Source organism: Manacus candei, unplaced genomic scaffold, assembly GCF_025592945.1.
Source record: "Manacus candei isolate 608988 ecotype Guabito, Panama unplaced genomic scaffold, ASM2559294v1 h1tg000028l, whole genome shotgun sequence".
Taxonomy (NCBI): Eukaryota; Metazoa; Chordata; class Aves; order Passeriformes; family Pipridae; genus Manacus; species Manacus candei.
The window spans coordinates 12,028,944-12,053,739 of record NW_026138076.1 but is presented as its reverse complement, the minus strand read 5'-3'; the positions used below and the strand labels follow the sequence as shown (position 1 = coordinate 12,053,739).

The 24,796-nt window shown below is 38.0% G+C and overlaps 1 protein-coding gene across 4 annotated transcripts in view; it reads left to right on the top strand.

Annotated features, from left to right (window-relative positions):
* SGCZ (sarcoglycan zeta) overlaps positions 1 to 24,796 on the top strand; it is a 431,982-nt gene that overhangs the window by 252,825 nt on the left and 154,361 nt on the right. Inside the window, exon 1 of one of the 4 annotated variants that reach the window (XM_051790353.1) lies at positions 8,249 to 8,288. The exons of the other annotated variants lie outside the window; for them this stretch is intronic. Coding sequence (XP_051646313.1) covers positions 8,280 to 8,288 — 9 coding nt within the window. The 5' untranslated portion in view covers positions 8,249 to 8,279. Of the gene's footprint in view, positions 1 to 8,248; positions 8,289 to 24,796 lie in introns of those variants that run through there. 4 annotated transcript variants of the gene reach the window in all.

Here is a 24,796-nt window from a genome sequence, read left to right as displayed (position 1 = left end):
GACCCCCTCTAAGAATGCCGTTATCCACTTCAGATATTTTGTCTTGCAGTGTTCCAGTGAGTTTTGACTGCTGTGTTGGCACAACGTTGTCTGTATTGATACATTAGACTCCACTTGTCAGTACTACCATGGGAAGTACTTTTAAGACCAGTAATGAGACAACTTATCATCTGGGTTGAGGCAGTTATTTCTCGAGGGAATTAGAACACCACTTTAGCTTCAGACATAAGCGGAGTATAAACAGCAGTTTAAATTTCCTAGATAGAACTCATGTGTTTCATGCTCACAACTGAACATGCTCTTGTTGCTGGCTGCCTAGCCCTTGCTTCACGTTGTTTGGAGAGCAGATAGTTTGCAAGTTGAATGTCTGCTGGAAGACACACAAGCGAACTAAACATGGTTTCTTTTTTATGTGACAGCATATATAATGAGACAGATATATGCAACCATTAACTCTTCTGTACATCGTTATAGGTTGTCCCTATATTCCTTTAAAAGTTTGACATTTAGAGTTAGAAACTTTCAGATCTGCAAAAATCTAAGTCTGAATGATAATATTATATTAAAATTACTTATACACACCAGTAAACAGAAATATATTGTCCTGGGTTTTGGTTGCTGTGCAAGAATGACGAGGTCTTTCAAATATTTGACTTAATATGTTGTTGGGGACACACACACACTTCTGATCTTAATATCCAAGACAGAGAAAACACAACTTCTTTAAGAGTACAGTTTGTCCATTAAACTTATAATTCAATACTTAAAGTTTTAGTGGTACAGAACTAAAGCAACTATGTTCAATGTTTTTATCTAGATGTATAGCAAGCTGTCTTGGCATACTGAAGAAAATGAAAATAATTTATTTTTGAAACTATACTGTATAGTCATTGTCCATTTCTCAACAAGCATGAGAGTGATATGAACAGTTAGGTTTTTAAGATTCTTTGGTCACCTGTATCTCTTTATGTGATATTCAAAACAGTATTCTGTTATCAGTTCAGTTGGTTCTGCTGATCTATGTATGAAGATAGTGATTGCCCATGACAGCTAACACAACTTCAAATAGAATTAAGACAAGTTTTTTTTCCATTTCTTAGCTAATTTCTGAGACATGTCCAATTTGTAGCAGATTGGCATTTCAAATTTATGAAGTTTACAGCTGTATGTTTCTCTATTCAACAATAATTTTGTTGTTTGGCGAAGAGAAAACTTTTTTCATTTGATGAAGGCAGCAGTTTGTTGTTAGGTTTTGAATAAATAGTAGCAGTTGCTGGATATTTAATAAATATTTTGTCACATCTGCAGATTTAACTTATTTCAATGGCAATAATTTTTTGTCAATAATATATTTAAAACTGTAAATTATCTCATTTTCAAAATTTGTTATCTCTTAACTAGACAGAAAGCTATTTCTCTAGATGCATCAGTACTTTAGTTTTCAAGAACTAGGTGTCCCATTTTGGGATGAATGCAAGAAAGCTCTTGTTTCCTTTTCGTTTGTTTTTTTGTAGTGAGAAGGTTCCAACCCAGAGCAGGCAATATCATTAATTATTTCTGATAAGAAACTGTGCTGGTTTAAAAGTTAACCAGCAGGGGGAATGAACCCAACTCAAAGGAGAGATTATAAGTCAGAATAACAATTTATTAAAATAATACAGTAAGTACAATAATACAAACAAACAATTGGTCTCAACCCACAAAAACCCAAATGTATAACCCAGTACCCTGGGGCCTGAACAAAGTGGTGTTCCTTGGGCCCTGTTTGAGTCCAAAGTAAAGGGAGAGGGGAAGAACCTGCTGGTGGGAGAGCTGCTGCAGTCTGGCCAGAACTGGTGATCGCAGTCCAGTGGTGGTCTAAGTCTGGTTGAGAGCGATGAGATGCAGCCGTCCTCTGGATCCCACGAATGGGTTGAAAAATGTTCCAAAACTCCAAGATTATATATCCTCCAGTTCAGGCAGGAATGTTCAGTGCTCCCCTCAGGGCGGGGAGTTCCACAAAGGGTGTGAGGACAGAAACATCCTCCTATCTCACAGGCCTCTTAACACCTAGTTTATAGCCTGAGGAGTCAGGCTCTATGGGCAGAGGGTGCGAATAGTCTATTGACAACAATAGTCTAGTTTCTGGGAAATGACATGGAAGGCTATAGAATACAGTTTTGGGTTACACCCACCATGATGAACTGATCTCAGCTGTCCTAACTAGGACATTATCCACCCCTTATTCTATGCCATCCATGTCATGCCCAAATTAACCCCCTTTAAAAACTATATCCCTTTAAAACTATATACATCTATCTATCTATATATATATATATACAATGAAACATTACAGACCATTCTCACTCAAAATTAGGTCCCCTTGTGGTACACAACGTGTCTCCCCATCTTTTTGCATTACCCACCAGGTGGAACCAGGTCCCTGAGCAAAAACAATCCCTCGGATGGGTTTGCCTTTGCTTGAGGTGGGACTAATCCAAACAGTCTTCCCTAACATTCCTCTCATATGTACCACGGGGACTTTATCTCCATCTACAGTATGCAAAAGTTCTGATTGGGCAGGGCCAGCTCGATTGATGGAACCTCGGGTGTTGACCAACCAGATGGCCTTTGCTAAATGCAGCTCCCAGTGTTTGAGAGTCTCCCCACACAGTGCCTTCAGGGTGGTTTTCAGCAGTCCGTTGCACCGCTCAACTTTTCCAGCAGCTGGTGCATGGTAGGGGATATGATACACCCACTCAATGCCGTGCTCTTTGGCCCAGGTGTCTACGAGGCCATTCTTGAAATGGGTCCCATTATCAGACTCAATTCTCTCCGGGGTGCCGTGTCGCCACAGGACTTGTTTTTCAAGGCCCAGGATGGTATTCCGGGCAGTGGCATGAGGCACGGGGTATGTCTCCAACCATCCAGTGCTTCCTTCTACCATGGTCAGTACGTAGTGCTTGCCTTGGCGGGTTTTGGGGAGCGTGATGTAGTCAACTTGCCAGGCTTCCCCATACCTGTACTTCGACCACCGTCCACCATACCATAGAGGCTTCACCCGCTTGGCCTGCTTGATGGCAGCACATGTCTCACAGTCATGGATGACCTGTGAGACAATGTCCTTGGTTAAGTCCACCCCTCGGTCACGAGCCCATCTGTATGTTGCATCTCTCCCCTGGTGACCGGAGGCGTCATGGGCCCATCGAGCCAGAAATAATTCTCCTTTATGCTGCCAATCCAGATCTACCTGAGAGACTTTAATCCTGGCAGCTCGGTCCGCCTGCTCGTTGTTACGATGCTCCTCATTAGCCCGTTTCTTGCCTACATGAGCGTCTACGTGACGGACCTTTACACTCAGCTTCTCTACCCGGCCAGCGATGTCCTGCCACATCTCCGCCGCCCAGATGGGTTTCCCTTGGCGCTGCCAGTTGGCCTTTTTCCATCGCTCCAGCCATCCCCACAGAGCATTGGCCACCATCCATGAGTCAGTGTAGAGATAGAGTCTTGGCCACTTCTCTCGTTCAGCTATATCCAAAGCCAACTGAACGGCTTTAAGCTCTGCAAACTGACTTGACCCACCTTGTCCTTCGGTCGCTTCTGCAACTCGCCGTGTGGGACTCCATACAGCTGCCTTCCATTTTCGGTTTGTCCCTACAATGCGGCAGGAGCCATCCGTGAAGAGCACATATCGCCTTTCATCTGCTGGTAGCTTGTCATATGGTGGGGCCTCCTCAGCTCGTGTCACCTTCTCCTCCTCTTCTTCAGAGGATAGTCCAAAACTCTCACCTTCGGGCCAATTGGTGATAATTTCCAGAATCCCAGGGCAATTAGGATTCCCTATCCGGGTTCGCTGCGTGATCAGAGCGATCCACTTACTCCACGTGGCATCGGTGGCATGATGTGTGGAAGGAACTCTTCCCTTGAACATCCAGCCCAGCACTGGTAGTCGGGGTGCCAGGAGGAGCTGCGCTTCGGTGCCGATTACTTCTGAGGCAGCTCGAACTCCTTCATAGGCAGCCAGGATCTCTTTCTCAGTTGGTGTATAGCTGGCTTCAGATCCTTTGTATCCCCGACTCCAGAATCCCAGCGGTCGTCCTCGGGTCTCCCCAGGCACTTTCTGCCAGAGGCTCCAAGAAGGGCCATTCTCCCCGGCTGCGGTGTAGAGCACGTTCTTCACGTCCTGTCCTGTCCTTACTGGCCCAAGGGCTACCGCATGGGCAATCTCCTGTTTAATTTGTTCAAAGGCTTGTTGTTGTTCGGGGCCCCACTGGAAATCATTTTTCTTCCGTGTCACAAGGTAGAGAGGGCTTACAATCTGACTATACTCGGGGATATGCATCCTCCAAAAGCCCACAGCGCCTAGGAAAGCCTGTGTTTCCTTCTTGCTGGTTGGTGGGGACATGGCTGCTATTTTGTTAATCACCTCCATTGGAATTAGGCGGCGTCCATCTTGCCACTTCACTCCTAGGAACTGAATTTCCTGAGCAGGTCCCTTGACCTTACTCCGTTTAATGGCAAAACCGGCTCTTAGGAGAATCTGGATTATCTTCTCTCCTTTCTCGAAGACTTCGCCCGCTGTGTTCCCCCATACAATGATGTCATCAATGTACTGTAGGTGCTCTGGAGCCTCACCCTTTTCCAGTGCAGTCTGGATCAGTCCATGGCAAATGCTGGGACTGTGTTTCCACCCCTGAGGCAGTCGATTCCAGGTGTACTGCACACCTCTCCAAGTGAAAGCAAATTGTGGCCTGCACTCCGCTGCCAAAGGAATGGAGAAAAAAGCATTGGCTATGTCAATGGTGGCATACCACTTGGCTTCCTTGGACTCCAGCTCGTACTGGAGCTCCAACATGTCCGGCACAGCAGCACTCAGGGGTGGTGTGACTTCACTGAGTCCACGGTAATCCACCGTCAGCCTCCACTCTCCGCTGGACTTACGCACTGGCCATATAGGGCTATTAAAGGGTGAGCGAGTCTTGCTGACCACCCCCTGGGTCTCCAGTTCACGGATCATCTTTTGTATAGGGGTCACAGAGTCTCGGTCGGTGCGGTATTGCCGACGGTGCACTGTTGCTGTGGCTATCGGTACCAATTGTTCTTCAACCTTCAGCAGTCCCACAGCAGAGGGGTCCTCTGAGAGACCAGGTAAGGTGTTCAACTGTCTAATTTCCTCCGTCTCCACAGCAGCTATGCCAAAAGCCCAACGAAGTCCTTTTGGGTCTTTGAAATACCCACTCCTCAGGTAATCTATGCCAAGGATACACGGGGCCTCTGGACCAGTCACGATGGGGTGTCTGTGCCATTCCTTCCCAGTCAGGCTCACTTCAGCTTCCAGTACAGTCAGCTGTTGGGATCCCCCTGTCACCCCAGAAATGGAGATGGATTCTGCCCCTACGTATCTTGATGGCATTAAAGTACATTGTGCGCCAGTGTCCACTAAAGCCTTATATCTTTGTGGCTCTGATGTGCCAGGCCACCGAATCCACACAGTCCAATAGACTCGATTGTCCCTCTCCTCTACCTGGCTAGAGGCAGGGCACCCCTAGTCCTGGTCATGGTACTCATTGTGCTCTTCTTGTGGGTATGACCTGGAGGTCCCTTCAAGAGGATCAGACGTATCATCATTCCTGTACCGTCTGGAGTCTTGCCCACGAGAGGCTGGAGCAACGTTTACCCTTGAAGAGTTCTTTATGGTATTTGTTCCTCTTTTCAGTTCACGTACCCGGGCTGCTAAGGAAGAGGTGGGTTTCCCATCCCACTTCCTCATATCTTCTCCATGCTCACGGAGGTAAAACCATAGATCGCCACGTGGAGTGTACCTTCTCTCCTTAGTTGGGGGACGCTGGCTCCTGATAGCAGAGACTCTTGTTTGTCCTGGCGAGATATGGAAAATCCCTTCCTTAATCTCTTCTCTTAGCTTCTGGTGTCCCTCTTCAATTTTCTCTTCCAGGCTTCAGACGTGTTCAGCCAGTTTGGTTTCCACAGATGAGACGTGGGCTCGTAATGGGGCGGTGACAGTGTCTTCATAAATCCTGAGTTTGCTAACCAATGCTCCCACCTTGTCCTCTCCCTCCCTCCATTGCAGCGTTGCTAAGTAGCGGGAATACATTTCTGGCCCGAGTCGTGCAAACTTTAACCACATTTGGGAGGTGCACTGTACACCATCTGGACTCTTAGGGAATCTTTCATCCTCTGAAAAGATTATCTCCAGTACAGCTAACTCCCTTAAGCACCGGATACCTTGTTCCATCGTGTTCCACTGTCCTTGCTGTACGTGGAGGTCCTCCTTGCAAAGGTATCTCTCCCTCACACTGGACAACAGTCGCCGCCAGAGGCTGAGAGTTTCCTGCCTCCTTCCAATCCCCTGATCAATGACTACATCTCGAGACAGGGATCCCAGCTGTCTGGCTTCACTCCCATCTAGGATCGTATCGTTAGCTGCGGCATCCCAGATTCGGAGCAGCCAGGTCAGAATGGACTCATTTGCCTGTCGTGTGAACTCTCTCCGGAGCTCACGTAGCTCACCCAGGGACAGGGACCGAGTGATTATTTCTGGCTCTGTCTCCTCCGGTGGATGTGAAGGTCCCGCCTCTTCGTCATCATTTGCTATGCGAACTGATTTAGTCTTTGATTTCCTTTTCTGGACAGGGGCGACTGCTATTGGTTTTGCTTGTTCTTCTGGCTCCTCGATGGTTTGTGTGGACACGGTGCCGGTTGGTTTATTTCTTTCTCCCTCTGACTCAGCTGTGGTTTGGGTGGACGTGGTGTCTGCGGATTTGCTCCTTCTCTCCTCGCCCTGACAGTGCTGTACCATGTCAAGCAGTGCCCGGTAGGCAGTGGCCAGGGCCCAGCAGGTTGCTGTGAGCTGGCCATCTCTGGAGCTGCCAGAGCATTTTTCCTTCACCAGTCTTATCATGCTAACAGGATCCTGCAGTTGTTCAGGGGTGAATTTCCAGATCATTGGAGGAGAAAACTTTTCCAAATACTGGCTGATGTCCTCCCACTTCCCGTGCCACTCAGCATTATCTGCTCCCAGGGCAGGTGTCCAAACAACCTCCCTAAAAGGCACTTTTCTGACCCTAAACATGGTGTACACAGTACAGAGCAGACAGAGCAACACTAACAATAACATTATGCTGTCCTTAACATCAAAAGGGAACTCAATATTTTCAAAAACTGTTGTAGCAGGTCTGAAGGGGAAGAAGGAGGTGGGAGGCTGGAAACCATCCACCCCTGTTCCCCCAAAAAGCTGGGTACGATTTTTAATGAGGCCCCAGAGGTAGCAACCCAAACCAGGACAGGCAAACAGGACTGAATACACATTTACAATGAAACTCATTGCTTCTGATGTTAGAATGACATAAACATAATATACTAATAAAGCAATTTGGATCCCTCTCCCTGGTCTTAAAGAGAGCATCAAAACAGGCAAATAATACCCCATCTGTGGAAATATGAACAGGCTCAAATACAACATCCATGTGAGTGCATCAAACAACATGGTGATCAGGGAGTTTCTATATTCAAATAGACAAATGCTTCAAATGAAATTGTGATTCTGACTTCTCTCTCTCTGCCCCACGTTGGGCGCCAAAATGTGCTGGTTTAAAAGTTAACCAGCAGGGGGAATGAACCCAACTCAAAGGAGAGATTATAAGTCAGAATAACAATTTATTAAAATAATACAGTAAGTACAATAATACAAACAAACAATTGGTCTCAACCCACAAAAACCCAAATGTATAACCCAGTACCCTGGGGCCTGAACAAAGTGGTGTTCCTTGGGCCCTGTTTGAGTCCAAAGTAAAGGGAGAGGGGAAGAACCTGCTGGTGGGAGAGCTGCTGCAGTCTGGCCAGAACTGGTGATCGCAGTCCAGTGGTGGTCTAAGTCTGGTTGAGAGCGATGAGATGCAGCCGTCCTCTGGATCCCACGAATGGGTTGAAAAATGTTCCAAAACTCCAAGATTATATATCCTCCAGTTCAGGCAGGAATGTTCAGTGCTCCCCTCAGGGCGGGGAGTTCCACAAAGGGTGTGAGGACAGAAACATCCTCCTATCTCACAGACCTCTTAACACCTAGTTTATAGCCTGAGGAGTCAGGCTCTATGGGCAGAGGGTGCGAATAGTCTATTGACAACAATAGTCTAGTTTCTGGGAAATGACATGGAAGGCTATAGAATACAGTTTTGGGTTACACCCACCATGATGAACTGATCTCAGCTGTCCTAACTAGGACAGAAACTTAGTCAAGATATGGGAGACCAAGGTACAAATTCATGCAGTCTCCAATGTAGATCATGTCCCAGGTAAGTGTTCTACCCATAGGCTATTAGTTCTTATGACTTCTGATGTTTCTTTTTAATAGATACATGACCTCTAACTTACTATTTCTTAGTTTCAAACATTACATATCATCCTTGTAACAAATTTCGTTGAAAATTCCTATGAAATAACTTTATATTCCTCAGGTGTATTTTCTGCTCAGACTTATAATTCATTTGAAAAAATGTTTAAAAAACTTTCAGCTAGCTAAAATGAGTATTAGAAACCATACACGTGTGCACATGCACATGTATACAGACACACACACACAAAGTCTAATTTATATAACTCTGTTCTCATCTCCTTCTTATGTTGCACTGGAAAACAAACTTCAGCTTCTTGAATGAACCTGTGAGTTCATTCAAACACTTACTCATAGCATGTCAGCAAATGAATCTTGCTATGAGTTAATTTTACTTGGACTTTTTCATCCCATTTTTTAACATTCATGTAAAAGCACAACTTTGTAGAGCTGGAGGGTATTTTGTAAAACTTTTGTCCTCTTTAATTTGGAGTGCAGTAGGTAGGAATGAACTGATTTATTCTTAGTCTATATTGAGCATTTCGCATAGTTGCTCTCCTGAGTACAGTACAGAATTCATTTTAGGTATTCCTAATACTGTTTTTCTAAATCATTTTTTTATCTCATTTTATATATGTACCTCCTGTAATGTATGCCTCCTTTCCTAGCACTTGTTGGGAGGAAAAAAATATCCGTGTCAGTGCAAGTATGGTGTAGGTTTACTTGACTGTATAGTAAGTAATATAAAATCTGTTGTGTCACAATGGAAAGGCAACTAATCTGAAGTCAAGTTTGCAATCTCCTATTTGTTATACATACATATGGCAACAGTTTGCATGAACAGTCTAGACACTGTTGAACATATTTTGTTAGGTATTTTATAGTACTAGGCATCCCATGCAAAAAAATCTTTTGGTAAAAAGTAGGAAGGTATTGTTTAAAACAATCTTATTTAATAGCACTTCTCAGCAAATATGAACTACCATCATTTAATGTGCAGGTTACATTATTGATTCTGGGTAGCTGAATGCAGATTTTAAATATTTATTTTATTCCTGAGATATATATCTGTACATTTTGGTATTCATTGTTACGAATTATCTCTGATGAAGAAAGAATGAAATATAATTAATTTTTCATTTTTATATTTATTTGGTCATGCAGATTTAATGTCAGAGTACTAAAGTTCCCAATAGAAAAACAAAATAAATATTTTGGACCCTATATAACCTTGTAAAAATGTGATTTAATTAACTGTAGAAAAACATAATCTATTTATACAATTGTTTAAGGCATTTGAACCTGACCTTACAGTGACTTTGGAAAATTGTACTGTACTATCCAGGTCTTGACTTCATAGGGAAAACTGTCTATAAACAATGTTTACTTTATAGACATGCATTGAGAACATAAAGAGATGTTTGCCTGTACAAGGTTACTTCTTGCTTATTTGACTCATTGCTTTGGATTTGTTTCATGAAGTGTCAGGACTGATTTAGAGTCAGCTTAAGGGACACAGATTCATAACTTGTACCTTTATGCCATGTCAGCAGACCAGCATGCCACAGGTAGCTTGTCCAATGTTTCAAATTAAGTGTGGATGGCTTCATTTTCTTCTACCATTCACTGGAGTGAATCTGGTTGTTCATTAAACCATGACTAGTGCAACCTCTTATAAGGGTCTTAACATTCAAAAAGGACACTGAGCGTGGCTACAGAATGTGCAGAAGAGGGAAACAACTACTTAAATTGATGTGGTAGGTTAGTTGAAAATGAAAAAAAAACATATATATATTCAGTTTATGGACATTTACCTTCTGTGAAATAACAATAATGTATTTAAGCTGAGTGAACAATGTTTACTGGACAGCTTATTCTTAATCATTTACTCTGTAAATAGACTGGAACAAGTATCTCAGAAAATATTCGCTTTCATGAAAATTGAATTAACTTAATTTCCATTATTGGCTTTTAGCTCTGTTTCCTTTCCATGTGTATTCAAGCATGACATTAGTGTTTGTAGAAAATGAGACTTTCAAGAGAATATTACATAAATAAAATTTTGCATTCGTAAAATTTTATCGAGTAAGCTAGTTCTGCTGCTTAGATTTGTCCAAGTGCATAGCTTGAATAGCAGATGTTTGAAGAGTGTTATTGTGTGCAGTCATTTTTAGTGAGGGGGGAGAAAGGAGAGAAGAAATTAGTTTCGTGTATTGGGGTTCAAGAAAATAATCAACAGAAAGTCATTACATGGAAAGAAAAGAAGGCTAATGCATCAGTATGTTTGTCTCAAGTAGGGCAACTAAATCAGACCGAGTTAATTTTATAGTTTGGGCCAATAATATTGACAATAATATTTCCTAAGTTTATTTAGCGGTGATTGGAGAGATATCAAACCACTTGAACAAATTTTAGTTACTTGAAGGCACCAACAGTCTCTATGAATAATGATATATGTCAGAGTTTCTTCTTTCCTTTCTGTTATTGGGATTATTTATGTGAGTGCAGAGTGCGATAAAAAAATTACAGTCTGTGCTTGGAATCCTGCTTTTATTTGTACAAATCTTCCATCTTGAAATAAATACAAGTCTGTGTACAGGAGCAGAATGTACTCCCGTAAACCTAGCCTAAATTAGACCTAGTACATCTAAGAATTATAATAAAAAAGAAATGGAAAGATAAGATGGAATACATAGTGATAAGTATCTTATGTGTCAGAGAATTCCCTCTTCTTTCTTATAAGTCAGGATATTAGATGTGCTGTTGAAATCACAGACAGGCTTAAATGATGAATCAAATACAAGGACTTTTTTTTTTTAATAAGAAAATTTGAATAAGGTACTTGTCTGTCCTGCAGCGAATGAGGAGAGAAATTTTAAAGACCTTTACCCAAAAGATGCAGCACTGATGAGGATGTCTTATTTATGCCTGACAGTCACATTTTACTATACTACTAGGTATAAAAATCAAGAAATCCAATAAAAACAGAATGTAAATGATATTGCCAGAGATATTGTAGAAGTAGGGGAACCAGCACAAAATAAAAGTCAATGCTAATACACAGTCCTAAAGCTCTTGATTGTAATATAAATTTGGCCGTCTTTTTGGAAAAGCCTAGTCCATCAGAGCTCGTCTAATTATTCATTGTTGCAGGTAAGACCAAGCATACTCTGTCTGTCACATCAGTGTCCATCATGATAATAACATAGTCATGATCATTTTACTGTGATGTTCAGTTAAGTAAAACAAAACAAATTGTGTATGGCCTTGTGCAAGATCTTGAGAGTTTTGGATGTATTGAATCTTCCAAAAAACCCCCAAACAAAAAAAACCCAGATACATATTTTAACATCTCTAATAACAGAATTTTTGTCTTTATGATGCATGGAATTGGTTTTATTTATAGATCTTTCTTTCCTCTCACCTCATTGGCATCTGTCTAAGCAGCAGAGCAATGCCAAGAAATGCTTTCCCAAACAGAAAATTCTAGTTACTATGTTTACTTTTCATGTTATCTTCAAAGTTCATGTTTATAAAAGCAAGGATGTGTAAGAGGATAACAGGTTTCTATCTGCTTCAACAAAACCTAATTGGAATAAATATAATAAAAATACAATCAGAATTAATATAAAGAAACTTTGACTAATTCAAATTTTAACCCATCTTTTTATATACTGTGATGGCACAAGTCAAAAAGAAAAGGAGGTTTTTTATAGAATGAAAATCAAAATTGCTGTCCTATTCTCCTCTGCTCAGTAGAGATGATATTTTAATACTAAGGGTAAATAAAGGTAGATGTATAGATAGATAGAAATTAAAAAATATATACTTGGTCATCTTCAAATCATACTTCTATTACATTTTTTAGAGGTAGAGCTTTTTCTTGTTTCCTTCATTGTCTTCAGGAGTATAAAATTAATTTAAGCCATCTTTCTTGGTCTGGTCATGCTACACGGAAGTAGCAGAGGAGACAAATATCTATGTTGGCTTTATTGGATGAACATGCAATCCAAAGGACACTTTTAAATAATTTTTTCACATTGTATGTTAAAGCACGTACTCTGACATTTTTATTTATTTACCTAATGATGATAATAACTATTAAAAAGTATGTTCATTTTTATGGTAGTCATTTTAAAATAAAAATCTATTTAAGCAGCTGAAAATAAAAAGAAATTCACCTGTGGTTTTGTTCTCCAAGCTAATTGATATAAGCTTACTGATATAAGCTTACACATCCAAAACTTATTTTTTATCAAGAGGGAGGTAAACTATTACATTTGAATTTCCTGGTGGTTTTCATGTTTGTTTTAGTTCTTCTGTAATTAAAATGCTAACTAAAAAGGGAGAGGGTTGATTTTTAAGCTTAGTTCTACACTATCTTTCTCTCAGTTTTAAATTTCATAAATGGTTTGCAAAGTAAATTTAATCACCTTATTACTTAACTAGCTTTAGAAATTTTTTATTGATTATCATTATCTTGAGCGTAATTTTAATATAGATACCATAGAATGCTTAAAGAGAAACTATTAATAAAAGTAAGAGGAATAAGATTTTAAAAGTAAAAGATGGTATATAATTACTCAAACTAGAATCTTGTGTGAGTTAGTAATTGCATCTTTACAGTACTTCTGAAGTTTTAATGGGAAAAAACTGATTTAACTTAATTAATATTTAACCCTTTCTGTGTTACTTTCCGTTTCCATCACTGGGCTTAGAGGTCATATTTCTGTTTTGTGGTTTGGAATGATTGCTTATGTAAAAATACGTTTTAGTGGGTATTGTCATTATTTCAGTTATGAAGAATAAATTTTTACTCCACAACATTTAAAATTAATTGTTTCCATTTTTACCACTTTGTAAAATAGTTCTGTTAAATTTATCAATGGGGGCTGTAGATGGAAAGAATTAAAGCCTAAAATGACTTGTAGGTCCCTTCCAACTTGGTATATTCTGTGATTCTGTTAAAAAAGAAAGGTTGGGGCAGAGAGCAAGCTTGCATACTGAGCCTTTCCCGCTGCATTTGGATTTAAGGATAATAATATTGTGAAAACATACAGGGAATAAAACCCTACAGTACATTTTCTGTTTTTCATGGCCACAATGAAAGATCCTAGTAAGAGGAAATATATTGCTTCTGTAGAGTTTCTTAAAAAGAATGCAACTGGATCTGTTTTGTAGGTGTGATCTGCCTTCCTTCTTGAGAATATATTATGATAATCTGTTCATTTTATTTTTATTTTTTTTTATTGGACCCATCAGGGAAAAAACCTCTGTAGGAAAGATTTGAATGGAAGAACTATCCATGTCCAAGAAATCAAGTAATCTCTAATCTCTGGTCAGATATTTTGTTCAATTTAGTTCTTGTTTGGTTAGTTTTTTGTTCCTTTGTGTTTTGTTTCCTTTTTTAATTAATAATGTAGGTAAACATATTTGGTATTTAAGTCAAATGGATGAAATAGGTAAACTGTTATAAATTAGATGAAGTTCTCTTCTATAATTGACCTTGATTTAAATAATTGCCACAGCTCTTTAAATTGAAGTCCTCTTTTACTCTAAAGAAACACCATCTACAGGATGCTACTATGGAAATCCCTTTGTCATGACCAAAGGATCACAATTTTTTGTGGCACTTAGGCAGGTCCTGTTGGACAGGAAAAAAAGACAAAGAGTATGGCAACGCAAAATCTGTGGCAGATATAGAACTTTGGGGGGATATGCTTTCTATAAACCCTCACAGCACTTCTGATATTTAGCTGAAGTGTTCTGATCTGCAGTTCTTATTATGAATTGTGGAAAAATAAATATCCTGTTATGAATTGTTATCTGAGCTTTCATCTACTGTGAAAGGACTGTTATACTTCTGTTTTAAGATTTAATAAACCTGTAACCTGTAGCTTGCTGAAGGTTAACAAAGCATTTACTTTCAAGAAAATAAAATTCAATGGCAGATGAAGGAATTTATTACATTTTTTATTATTATTATTATTATTATTATTATTATTATTTACAAAATATTTTTATAGTGTGAAGGCAAATATTAATGGATTTTGGATTCATAGCGTGTGTGAATAAAATACTTCAGATACTGTAGTGTTCAGGTGAAACCTGAGTCACATATAAAGTAAAAGTACAACAAAACAGCTGTTAATTCTTAAATATTCTTAAAAATTCTGAACATATTTAAACCATTGCTTCAATGAAAATAACAATAAGTATAGAATATAAAACAAGATACAATATAATCACAGATTCTCAAAGTTATAAGCTCAGCTGAAATATTCTGGCAGGCTACTACTATTTGTTGACAGAAGATCTAAATAGTCCATCTAGCTAGTCCAGTTATATAAATTTCATAATACTGTTTTCTAGTTAACTGAAACTGATTAGAAGAGTATTGCTGAACAGTGTATATAACAGAGTATATAACAGTATATATAACAGAGCAAAGCTCACAGTGTACAAATCATTAATTTACACACAAAAAAGATATTCCTAAATAATAATTTTACATCAAGTAATCTTTCTGTATTACAGAGAAAATTTCCAAAATTCTTACTTGACAACTTTGTAGCATTAAAACGTCTGACTACCTGGTAGTGTACTCTGTTGAATGTGATTAGAAGTATATCTATAACCTTTTTCACACTTCTGTGTAGTATTTTATGTGCTTTAACACCTGGTATTTTTTTTAAACACACAACCTAGAAGATTCAAGCTTCAGATTAGCAGTTAATGGCTTGGTTTTCAAAAGTAATTGTAAGTCAGTCTTGATAACAAGTATGTTTTTTGAAAAATGCCATCCTGCACAGCTTTATGTCTGTTGCTGTTGTAAAAACACCATTCTGGATCCATTATTTCTTTATTGAATACAGTATTTGCTGTGCGGAACATGCATAGTATGCTGGGTGGACTGTGGAAAATAACAGCTGTAGGATAAACCGATACTATGTCATAAGGGATGTTGAAGAGCACTGTGTGATGACTCATGAAGGCTCTAAAGACTGAAAGCATGACTGCACTCTTTGCAGTTTCTTAGCTGTGAATATTAATGATTTATTACTTCTAAATGGAAGTAATTGGAAAGCCAACTTGAATGAGAGCAGCCCTGAGGAGAAGGATGTGGGGGTCTGTTCTCTTCTTCTGATGAGAAATTTGACATGACCCATCAGTGTGCAGCTCAGAGAGCCAACTTGATCCTGGGCTGCATAAAAAGAAGAGATTCTCCCCTCTACTCCATTCTCATGAGACACCACCTGGAGTACTTGCACACGTATTTGATTTTTTATTTTATTTCATGGATTTTGTCATTTTATTAGTAATAAACTGTCTTTAAATAAACATTACAAAAGCTTTTCTGATAGTAATCAACTAGTATAGTTTTGGAAAATAAAGAAAAAGGAAATGAGTATCAAAAACAAGTGGGATAGAGCAAGCAATAGAAAAAGAAAGAAAAGGGAAAAGGAAGATATGAAAAGCAGGACAAAACCAATAACTGTACTCCTTACTCTTTTTAAGTGTCTAATGTAGGACTACACAAAGTTTTATAAGCACAGAGATGTAGTCTGAAATATACCTAAAACTGGGTTCTTGTAGTGAGTTGGCATTTTATTCACATGGAACTATACTGAATATATACTGAATATACTTTATTATCTTTCAGTGAAAGTAGGCACTTGGTTTAACTTTCTCCGAAAGTCTCTTCTAGAGGAAATACAAGTCTATTCTTAAAAATTATAATTACCTTTCATATAACTGTAAGATAAATGCTAGCATATTTAGCAATACTGGCAATGTGTTCTTTATATGTGAGTTTTCACAGTGCCACTGTAGATGTGGCCTGTATGTGTTAGCAGAGAAGCATGAAGTATGTGGCACATTCATTTTTATATGATTTATAGGTTTAAATTTATCTTGAAATATTTAAGTATGCTAAAAGTGCTTGAAATATCTAGAAGGTACTCATTAGCTGTTCCATTATGACTTTGTCCAATTAATAGAGGGCTATAAATTTTATATTAATTTAGAAATGCCTCTAACCATTATGATCTTTCATGATGTGGTGGTGACATTAAATAAACACAATTGCTGGATGCCAGAATTCTTTCAGAAATATTTATTACATATGATAAGACTTTCTCTAAGCTCTATAAGACACTACAAAAATTGAGAGGATATAAATAAAAAGAGAGAAAGGTCTTTAGTGAAATCTTTAGTAAGAAGTGATTTCAGGCTTATAGTAAGGCAGAGGAAAAAGGAGAATATAGGCTGAGTCTTGAAAATGAGAGAAGATTTAAAAGGAAGAAAAGGAAGGAAAGAGAGAGAAAAGAAAAAATATCATCTCCTCAATGCAAATTAAATTGACAATTTCTAGGTATTGATTTGAGCCTCATTAGCCAGGTATAGCTAACTAAATAAGTAATAAGGAGTATAATTAGTGAGACAAAATATAAGTAAAAGCTGATGGATTAGCATAGAATTATTGATGCTGACAGACCTGTGTTTTCCAGGGAAACATTTGTGTGAAGTTAGGAACAGATGCTGGACAATATGACACATCTGATTTCATGCTGCTTGTGCAAGCTGACCCCTGGCATTCTGTGTGAAGTCAAAAGATTTCTGAAATTTTAGTGAAGAGAGACTATGGACACGGAGGTTGACTGCTCAAATCAGGTGTTTGTCTTGCCTTTCTGCAAATATCTGATGATCATGGTTTCACAATAAATTCTAAGGCTGAGTAGAGAACACCTGAAATACTAGTTGTTGTATAATTCTGCTGCTTTTTAAGATGTGTTGTCTAATCTATAGTAATGTATTCCTCTCTTCATTTGAAGGATTGAAACTATTATTGCAAGTTATTCTCACAACTGAAAATTAATTTTAAGTAAACAACTTGTAATGCACAGTTTAGGAAAGGATATACAGAAATAAATTACTTTATAGCTACAATTACATTTATTACTTGAAGCACTACAATTTATTTTTTTAATTCCATAGGAAAAATATTGATTCATCCAAATAAAGACCCAATTTTCATTTAAAACTTCAATAACTCTGCTCTCTGTCCCAGTAATCTACATGATGATTTTTAACATTTAAATACTGTTACTTAACCAAACACACTGTGTTTTGAAATCTAGGTGTTAACAGAGACATTTGTCTCTAGCTGCTTTCTTATATGCACTTTTGCTTCAGATATGGAGAAAGAGAGTTGACGTAGTTGACAGAGAACTATTGAAAACCTTTGTTCCTTCATGACCTTCCCTAAAAGTAACATTGTTGGGATAAATTACTTGATGACATAACTGTCATACAAGAGACCCAAGTTCAGCATCTTATCTCTGACAACAGCAAATAATGCTTGTGTAGGAAAGAATGTAGACCAGAGCAAGTGTATAGTAGTGCTTCCCCAATGCTCTCCCATCTTACAGATTTAAGGTTCTGAGATTTTGAGGGCTATGTGATAGCAATGTGGCAGTAGATGGAGTTGGAGAAGGACAAGAGAGGTTTAACACCGACACCCATAGTGGAATAGAGAGAAGACATTGGCTCTAACAACTTGCATCACAAAATTTAGCCTTCTTCGGTCCTGAAATACCAGGAAAAATACAGGATGAAAAGAAAGGAATAGCATGCTTTGAAAAGTGGTGTAATTTGTGTAAAAAGTAATGCCAAGTGAGTAAAATATTGTTTAGAGTTTCTTGATCACCCTTGTTCCTTCCTCCAGATAATGCTACAAGTCATTCATAAACAGGATATTAATACCAAAGTTCATAATTCATTGAAGATTTCAGCTGGCTCATGTGGCTTCCTTCTGTAAAGTACCACGCCACCTTTTTTGATAAGGTACAATATTATAATCAATATGAAAATGAAAATTTGGATTTTCAAAGTGCCAAATTGAATAATCCGCCAAAGTGGTGGGTTTATTAAGTAGGGAGAAATTAAGGGTTGCAGTATACTAAAGATACTGAGATAATGCAGATTTGCCAAATTATATTTTCACCGATCATTAAACACATGTTGATGCAAAGATATATATGGAAATGTGGCAAAAAAGAGACGTGCTTAGACATAGGTACTACAGACATTTTCCCTAGGAGAGTATTGGAACTGAAAATAATCATAGTTATCTGCCCAAGAATCAGAAGTTTAAGTTGGAAAGGTGAGATGGAATCAGGGTTCTGTGCCTTGGCCAGGAGAGTGTCTGTGGCAGTGGTGCTGGAATTGACAGAATTTCAGTATGTTTGAGAACAACAACTCAGAAAATGATTTCTCAAACATGATTGGGGTGTGTTTGTTTGTTTGTTTGTTTAGAACAGTGTATCTCCTCTCTCCCATTACTACTTTGGCTTTTGTACTATCTTACTAGTTATTTTCTTCAAGATAATAGGCCCAAATATTTATGAATCTTAAACTGAAATATGAGACCAGGAAATAAAACTCTCCATTATCTTTCCTGAAGTTGGTGCGTGTTGCATTGTTGAAGCCTATGGGAGATCTCTTTGAATCTGATTAATTCTTTTAGCCTGTGATACTTACCCAGAATATGACCTGACTGTTGCCTTCTTCCCTTTGTAGGCTCTTTCTGCATGGGAGAAGAAGGTAATTGCTGCCTTACAGAAAACATTGAAGCTACTACTAAGTAATTTCAACCTGGTTTCTTCCTAACCCTGTTATGCTGTATGTGCCCCTGTGAGCAGCTGGGCAAAACTGAATCTAAGTAGGCAGACTGATTCCTACCTGCAAGAATAAAGTCTGCGATATTTATTTCAACAGACTCCACAATGATCCTAATAAGAAGAGCATGCATCCTCAGCCTTTCTCCTCATGAAATTTCTAGCAGCGTAGGAAAGCATCTTGTTAATGGAACTAGTTTGGCACTTTTGACTGGGTACTTCATTAACACATTTTGGGGATGCATGAGCATGGTGATGAAAAATCGTTCCTAGTAATGGGAAAATTGATCCGTATTAAGCACATTACACAGGACCTTTTTTTTTTTTTAATTTTTGCTCAAATAATTATGTCTGTGATTTGAGAACATTGAAAATCAGTTGATTTGAGGCAGTCTGTTCTCATAGTGCCCTTTAGCACTGTGATCAAATAAAGTCCTGCTCACTAGAGGAGCACAAGTAATCCACTTTGATAAAAAAACAGGTTTACCAGCACATCCTCCAGTGGAAAAGTTTTTCTTAGCAATTCAAACATGTTAAGATGAAAACAATGTATATTATTAATCAGGCAAAACTCTTCCTAATTCATATCGCTCAGCGTTTGCATTTTATATGCTTCACTTTCTTAATGTTGAAGTGAGATAATAACAGGTACTTTCAGTGGCTCAGTCTTAAATTAACTTTTTATTATTAACTATGCAACACTATGAACAGTGGGAAAACATTTGTCCCAAAATTGTTCCATTTCTGACTTTATTTCTGATCCCTAATTCTAAATTAAACTTGCAAAATATCTTCAGCAAATAAATCTTGTAACTAAAGCTAGCAGGATTAAAAAATACAGAAAGAACAAACTCAGTGGAAATCTCAGTTTTATGGCACATTAAAATTTTCCTCATGCCTCTGTTTCAGATGACCCTTAATTTTCCATAGGTAATTACTACCTTTCCCTCTTTCTTTGTTTCTCCAAAGCTAGTGACTTATTCCCTTTCTAATAACTCTTCCTGTGCATGGGTGCCAGCCACACTTGTCTCTCACATTACCTAGCCAATTAACATAATTATGTTAGAGTCAAAATAGTTGTACCTGATTCGCGTTTGCTTTTGTTTCAGTATGAGTTCGTTTCAGCGTGTGAGTTTATCCCTTTAACTATACCAGTTGGGCTAATAAGTGACATTGCTTTTTCTTGTATCTTTGCCTTCTGATTTCCAGCTAATTACTTCTGATATTTTTCACATGTCATGGAGGAAAGGTGGTGAGATGATGATCAATACTGTCACATGATCTTCATAAATCTTCATTGATGCTGCCAAATTATCAGAATGTAAAGACAGAGGAGAGCCACAAGAGATTTAGTAGCAATATCGGCTTGTGAATTCATGCCCAGACTTTGTAGTCATCACCCTCTTAGCATTACAGTTGAATTTTTGTATCGCTAAATGATTGAAATACCCCATTATATTAAAAAAACACAGTTTACCAGGGAGTACTGCTGGTAGTGATGAACTGTGAGTGTGGAGTGCAGATGCAAAGACAGGAAAGTTACCTCTTCAGGCTACCTGTTTTGCTGTGAACCTGGTGCTTGCTGAATTACAACCAACCAGTTGTCCTCCAGGGGTTACTTACTGTAACATCTAAGAAAACCAGATTCGTAAAAAGCAGCATCACTTTTATGAGAACAAGTTTATTCTTTTTATTTCGATTTCACATCATATTGGTCACAGAAGTTCCCCTATGCCATTACTACTCCATCTCACTAGATGAAAACACTTAACCTTATGTTCCAGCACATAAACAAAAGTTAATTCACAACCTTATTATATTAAAAATAATTTAATTAAGTGAATGTTTGATTTTATATTTTTCTTTTTGTGTGTATTGTTTTTCACACTGTACTGTAACTTGACATGCTCCTTTCCAATTCCTTGTAAACAAGACTATCCAACTTCATATATCAGGCATTAAGTTTAAAGTGAGAAAACCCAGAGATTAATGAGATTACAGTAAAAGAATGGAAAGTTGAAGTTGTCAGAAGACTAGAAGAGCATTTAGAAGGTGTCAGCAAGGAATGCAGAAATAAGGATCTATTACAAAATCTTATTGAATAGAAACCTCATGGAGTCATGAGTTCATCTCTGCTACTATGGAAACTCTTTTCTGGGTAGTCCTAGAATCAGTGCACAGAAGTGATTACAGGCAGGAAAATACACATGAAATACAATATGAAACTTCTTTTTGAAATACTGAAAAATGTCTATAGAGAAAAATGGATTTCAATAAATGAGGGATACAGAGTAAAATATTTTGCAATTTTATAAACTTTTCTTGTTCCCTACTGAAATTAAAACAAACTTTTCACCATTTTTAAAAACTATCCAGTAGTCTGGCACTGACAATGCAATTATGGGATGTAGTTCAAAGAAGGTAATATAGCAGCTTGAAAGTGTTTGATCATGCATTCCAATATTTCTGAAGAAATCTTTTTAAATTATAAATCAGCATTTCTAATACATTTTGTAGTAATCTTGTATTTTCATGGGAAAATTTTTATTACTTGAAAATTTTGCAGTTACCTGAATAATGACAAATATATCTGAGTTAATGGGATGCACTTCTTGGGATTACATCAATGTAACATAAAATTCCATTAATTTTCTTTGTTAGAATTTGTATTATTTTATTTAGTTTCGACCACAGAAAAGCTTACTATAGTGAATCCTCAGATTTTAAATGATCCCTGATTTTTTTTTTTTAAATTAGATATTTTTTATGTAATATTGCTTACAATTTTTTAGTTACTGCTCTGTGAGTTGTCTATATGTACTCTATTCTGATAGTGGCAATAGCTCTCAGTTCATGACCTGCTAATAGTTGTGTACACTCAAACAAAAAGACAGTCCACAAATACATGTTAAAACCCAACCCACCTTTTCTTTCACAATCACAAACTACAGGCAAGCTTAAAATACTTTTTTTGTTCACTAGAAAGGCATGTGTCCAAACTTAAATATTTTAAACTCTCATATAGGTGATCACAATTATTTATTCATAAAGTGTTCACTTGGATATGTGAACACAGTCCTGCAAAAATGACCACTTCAGCTCTTCTCTCATGTTCTCTTACCAGTGTAATGAGTCCCTTGTGCTTGTCATAGTGTCTGAGTAGCACTGGGAGTTGGGATGGGTGGACAGTGTCAGGACTACTTTTCAGCTGTCATAGGCTATTGTAACAGGTCACTTTTCTCTCAGGATTACAATCTGAGGCTGGATGGAGTCATACTTCTTAGACACTTGTAAACCTCCACTCTCTTGATTTTATAAAAAGGAATAATGTCGTTTCTGCACTGTACCCCCGTGCCAGAACAGGAAATTTTAAGCATCCATACCCTTTTCACATATTTGCTGCTCTCTTCCAGTATACATTCCCATCCCAACACAGTAGGCTAGCTGCGTAGCTCTTCTGATGTCAATAATTGTTGCTTTTTGGTTTGGTTTTCTTTTTCGTTGGTTGTTTTTTATTGTTGTTGCTGGTTTGTTTTTGGTTTGTTTTTTTTTTTGCATTGGACCACAGAATCAGGAACTGTAAGAAAGTATCAGGAAAATGAACCATTTTCATTTTTGTATGTGTATAATTTTTTTCTTTTTTTTTTTTTTTACTCCTCTCAGCTAATTTTCTCCATGGTAAATGTCTGGGAGAGAAAAATAGAAAGTGGAACAGCAGCTGCTGCTGCTGCAGATCATGTTGTGAGACCTCATCTTGACCCAATGTAAGTCAGTGCTGCATACAGCAACTGTTGCCCAGTGGCTGCTACTACGAGTGTCTCCCAGGTCTCCTGTGTTCCTCTTCCACTCTTTCTAATTTGATTTTGTAGAGTCTGACAGAGATCTTGATTTGTGTTTTTGGTGCTCTCTGATTCAAATGAAAATAGAGAACTGCAGATATATGGCAGGGTTTGTCCATGGCTGTCACACTAATATGAAAAGATCTTGTGATTACAGTCAGTATTTGTATGGTTTCTGTGCTTTTATGTTTTCTGTAAGCTCTAAAAAATTCTATACTGAATTAATGAACAGATTCTAAAATTCTCTGTGGTATCTGTAGTTTACTCGACTTTCATTAAGTTTTTTAGCTTTTACAATATTAGAATTAAATATTATAACCAAGTTCTAAATGTAAGTGAAGTTGGAAGATCAAAAGGAAGAGACTTTAAGCTAAATGTTATAGTAGAAATTATTTTATTATGATCACTTTTAAACAGTGAAAAGGATAATAAGACTTGATCCTAAAGTTTTAAAATAATTTACTATAAGGAAAAAGGATACTTCTCAGGATACCCTAAGATTTGAGTGTTTCATTTTTTTGATGATCTTACTGTAACAGTTTTTCAGCTTATGCAATTTGTGCAGCAATTACCCAATAATGTTGGAGAATTACCTTCCAGTTAAACAGTCATAAATAATGATGCAAGGCATAGTAAAATAATAAGTGTCTGAAGAGAAGTAATACTTTCCTTTCTTTCTCAATGTTGTATGATTGCTGCTTTTGAAACAGAAATACCTTATATTTTCAGTGCTTTTTGACAGTTTGACAGGCCATATCCGTATGCACTTAGAAGTGTTTACCTTGATTCATTGAAAACCGTACAACTAAAATCCTTAAAACTTAACAGCTTATTTAAATGGGAAGAATATGCTGGTCAAGGGAGGTGAAGGAGCTGATTGTCCCGCTCTGCTCTGTGCTGGGGCAGATTCACCTTGAATATTTTGTGCAGTTTTTGGAACCACCATATAAGAAAGACCATAAAAAGCCATTAGAGAGTGTCCAAAGGAAGGCAATGAAGATGGTGAAGGGCCTTGAGGGGAAGCCGTATGAGGAGAGGATGAGGTCACTTGGTCTGTTCAGCCTTGAGAAGAGGAGACTGAGGGGAGACTTGATTGCAGTCTGCAACTTCCTCATGAGAAGAGGTGGGGCAGACACTGATCTCTTCTCTATGGTGACCAGTGACAGGACCTAAGAGAATGGCCTGAAGTTGTGTCAGGGGAGGTTTAGGTTGGATATTAGAAAAAGATTCTTCACCCAGAGGGTGGTTGGACCCTGGAACAGGCTCCCCAGGGAAGTGGTTACAGCACCATCCTGACAGAGTTCAAGAAGCATTTGGATGATACTCTCAGGCACATGGTGTGACTCTTGTGCAGTGCTATTTGACTTGATGATCCTTGTGGATCCCTTCCAACTCAGCATATGAGTGTTATGTTGTGCCTAAACTGCAGCTGATTCAAAAATGTTGTGACATTTGCTTAGAGACTATATGCTGTGTATTTGAGTATACTTATTTTTCTTTACTCTGTTTGACCCTTTCTCTGGTTAGATTTTAATCATAATATGGAAGTAAGGATTACAGTTAAAAAGTAGGAAGTGTTCGCTGTCACGTATAGGCCACTGAAATTTTTCAAGTTTATGAACCTCTCTGTGAGCTCTTTGCAGACTTCATCCTTGATGATCTATTGATTATTTTTTCTGAACACTCACAAAGAGCTCAAGAATATTAATCAAACACTAGCAGGATGTAATATCCACCTAGGTAAGATGGCCTGTGTTATCCCATTAATATCCAACTATTATTTCTATTTTGCTGTATGTTTGAAAACATTCCTTTTTGTCAGTGACACTTTTCATTTGTATTTTCCTTTAGAAGGATTAAATCTCCACTAAGTAGATTAAAAATTATGTACAGGTCATAAATTGCACATAATAAGAAGCATATGACATTTATAAAACTCCATGTATTCTTTA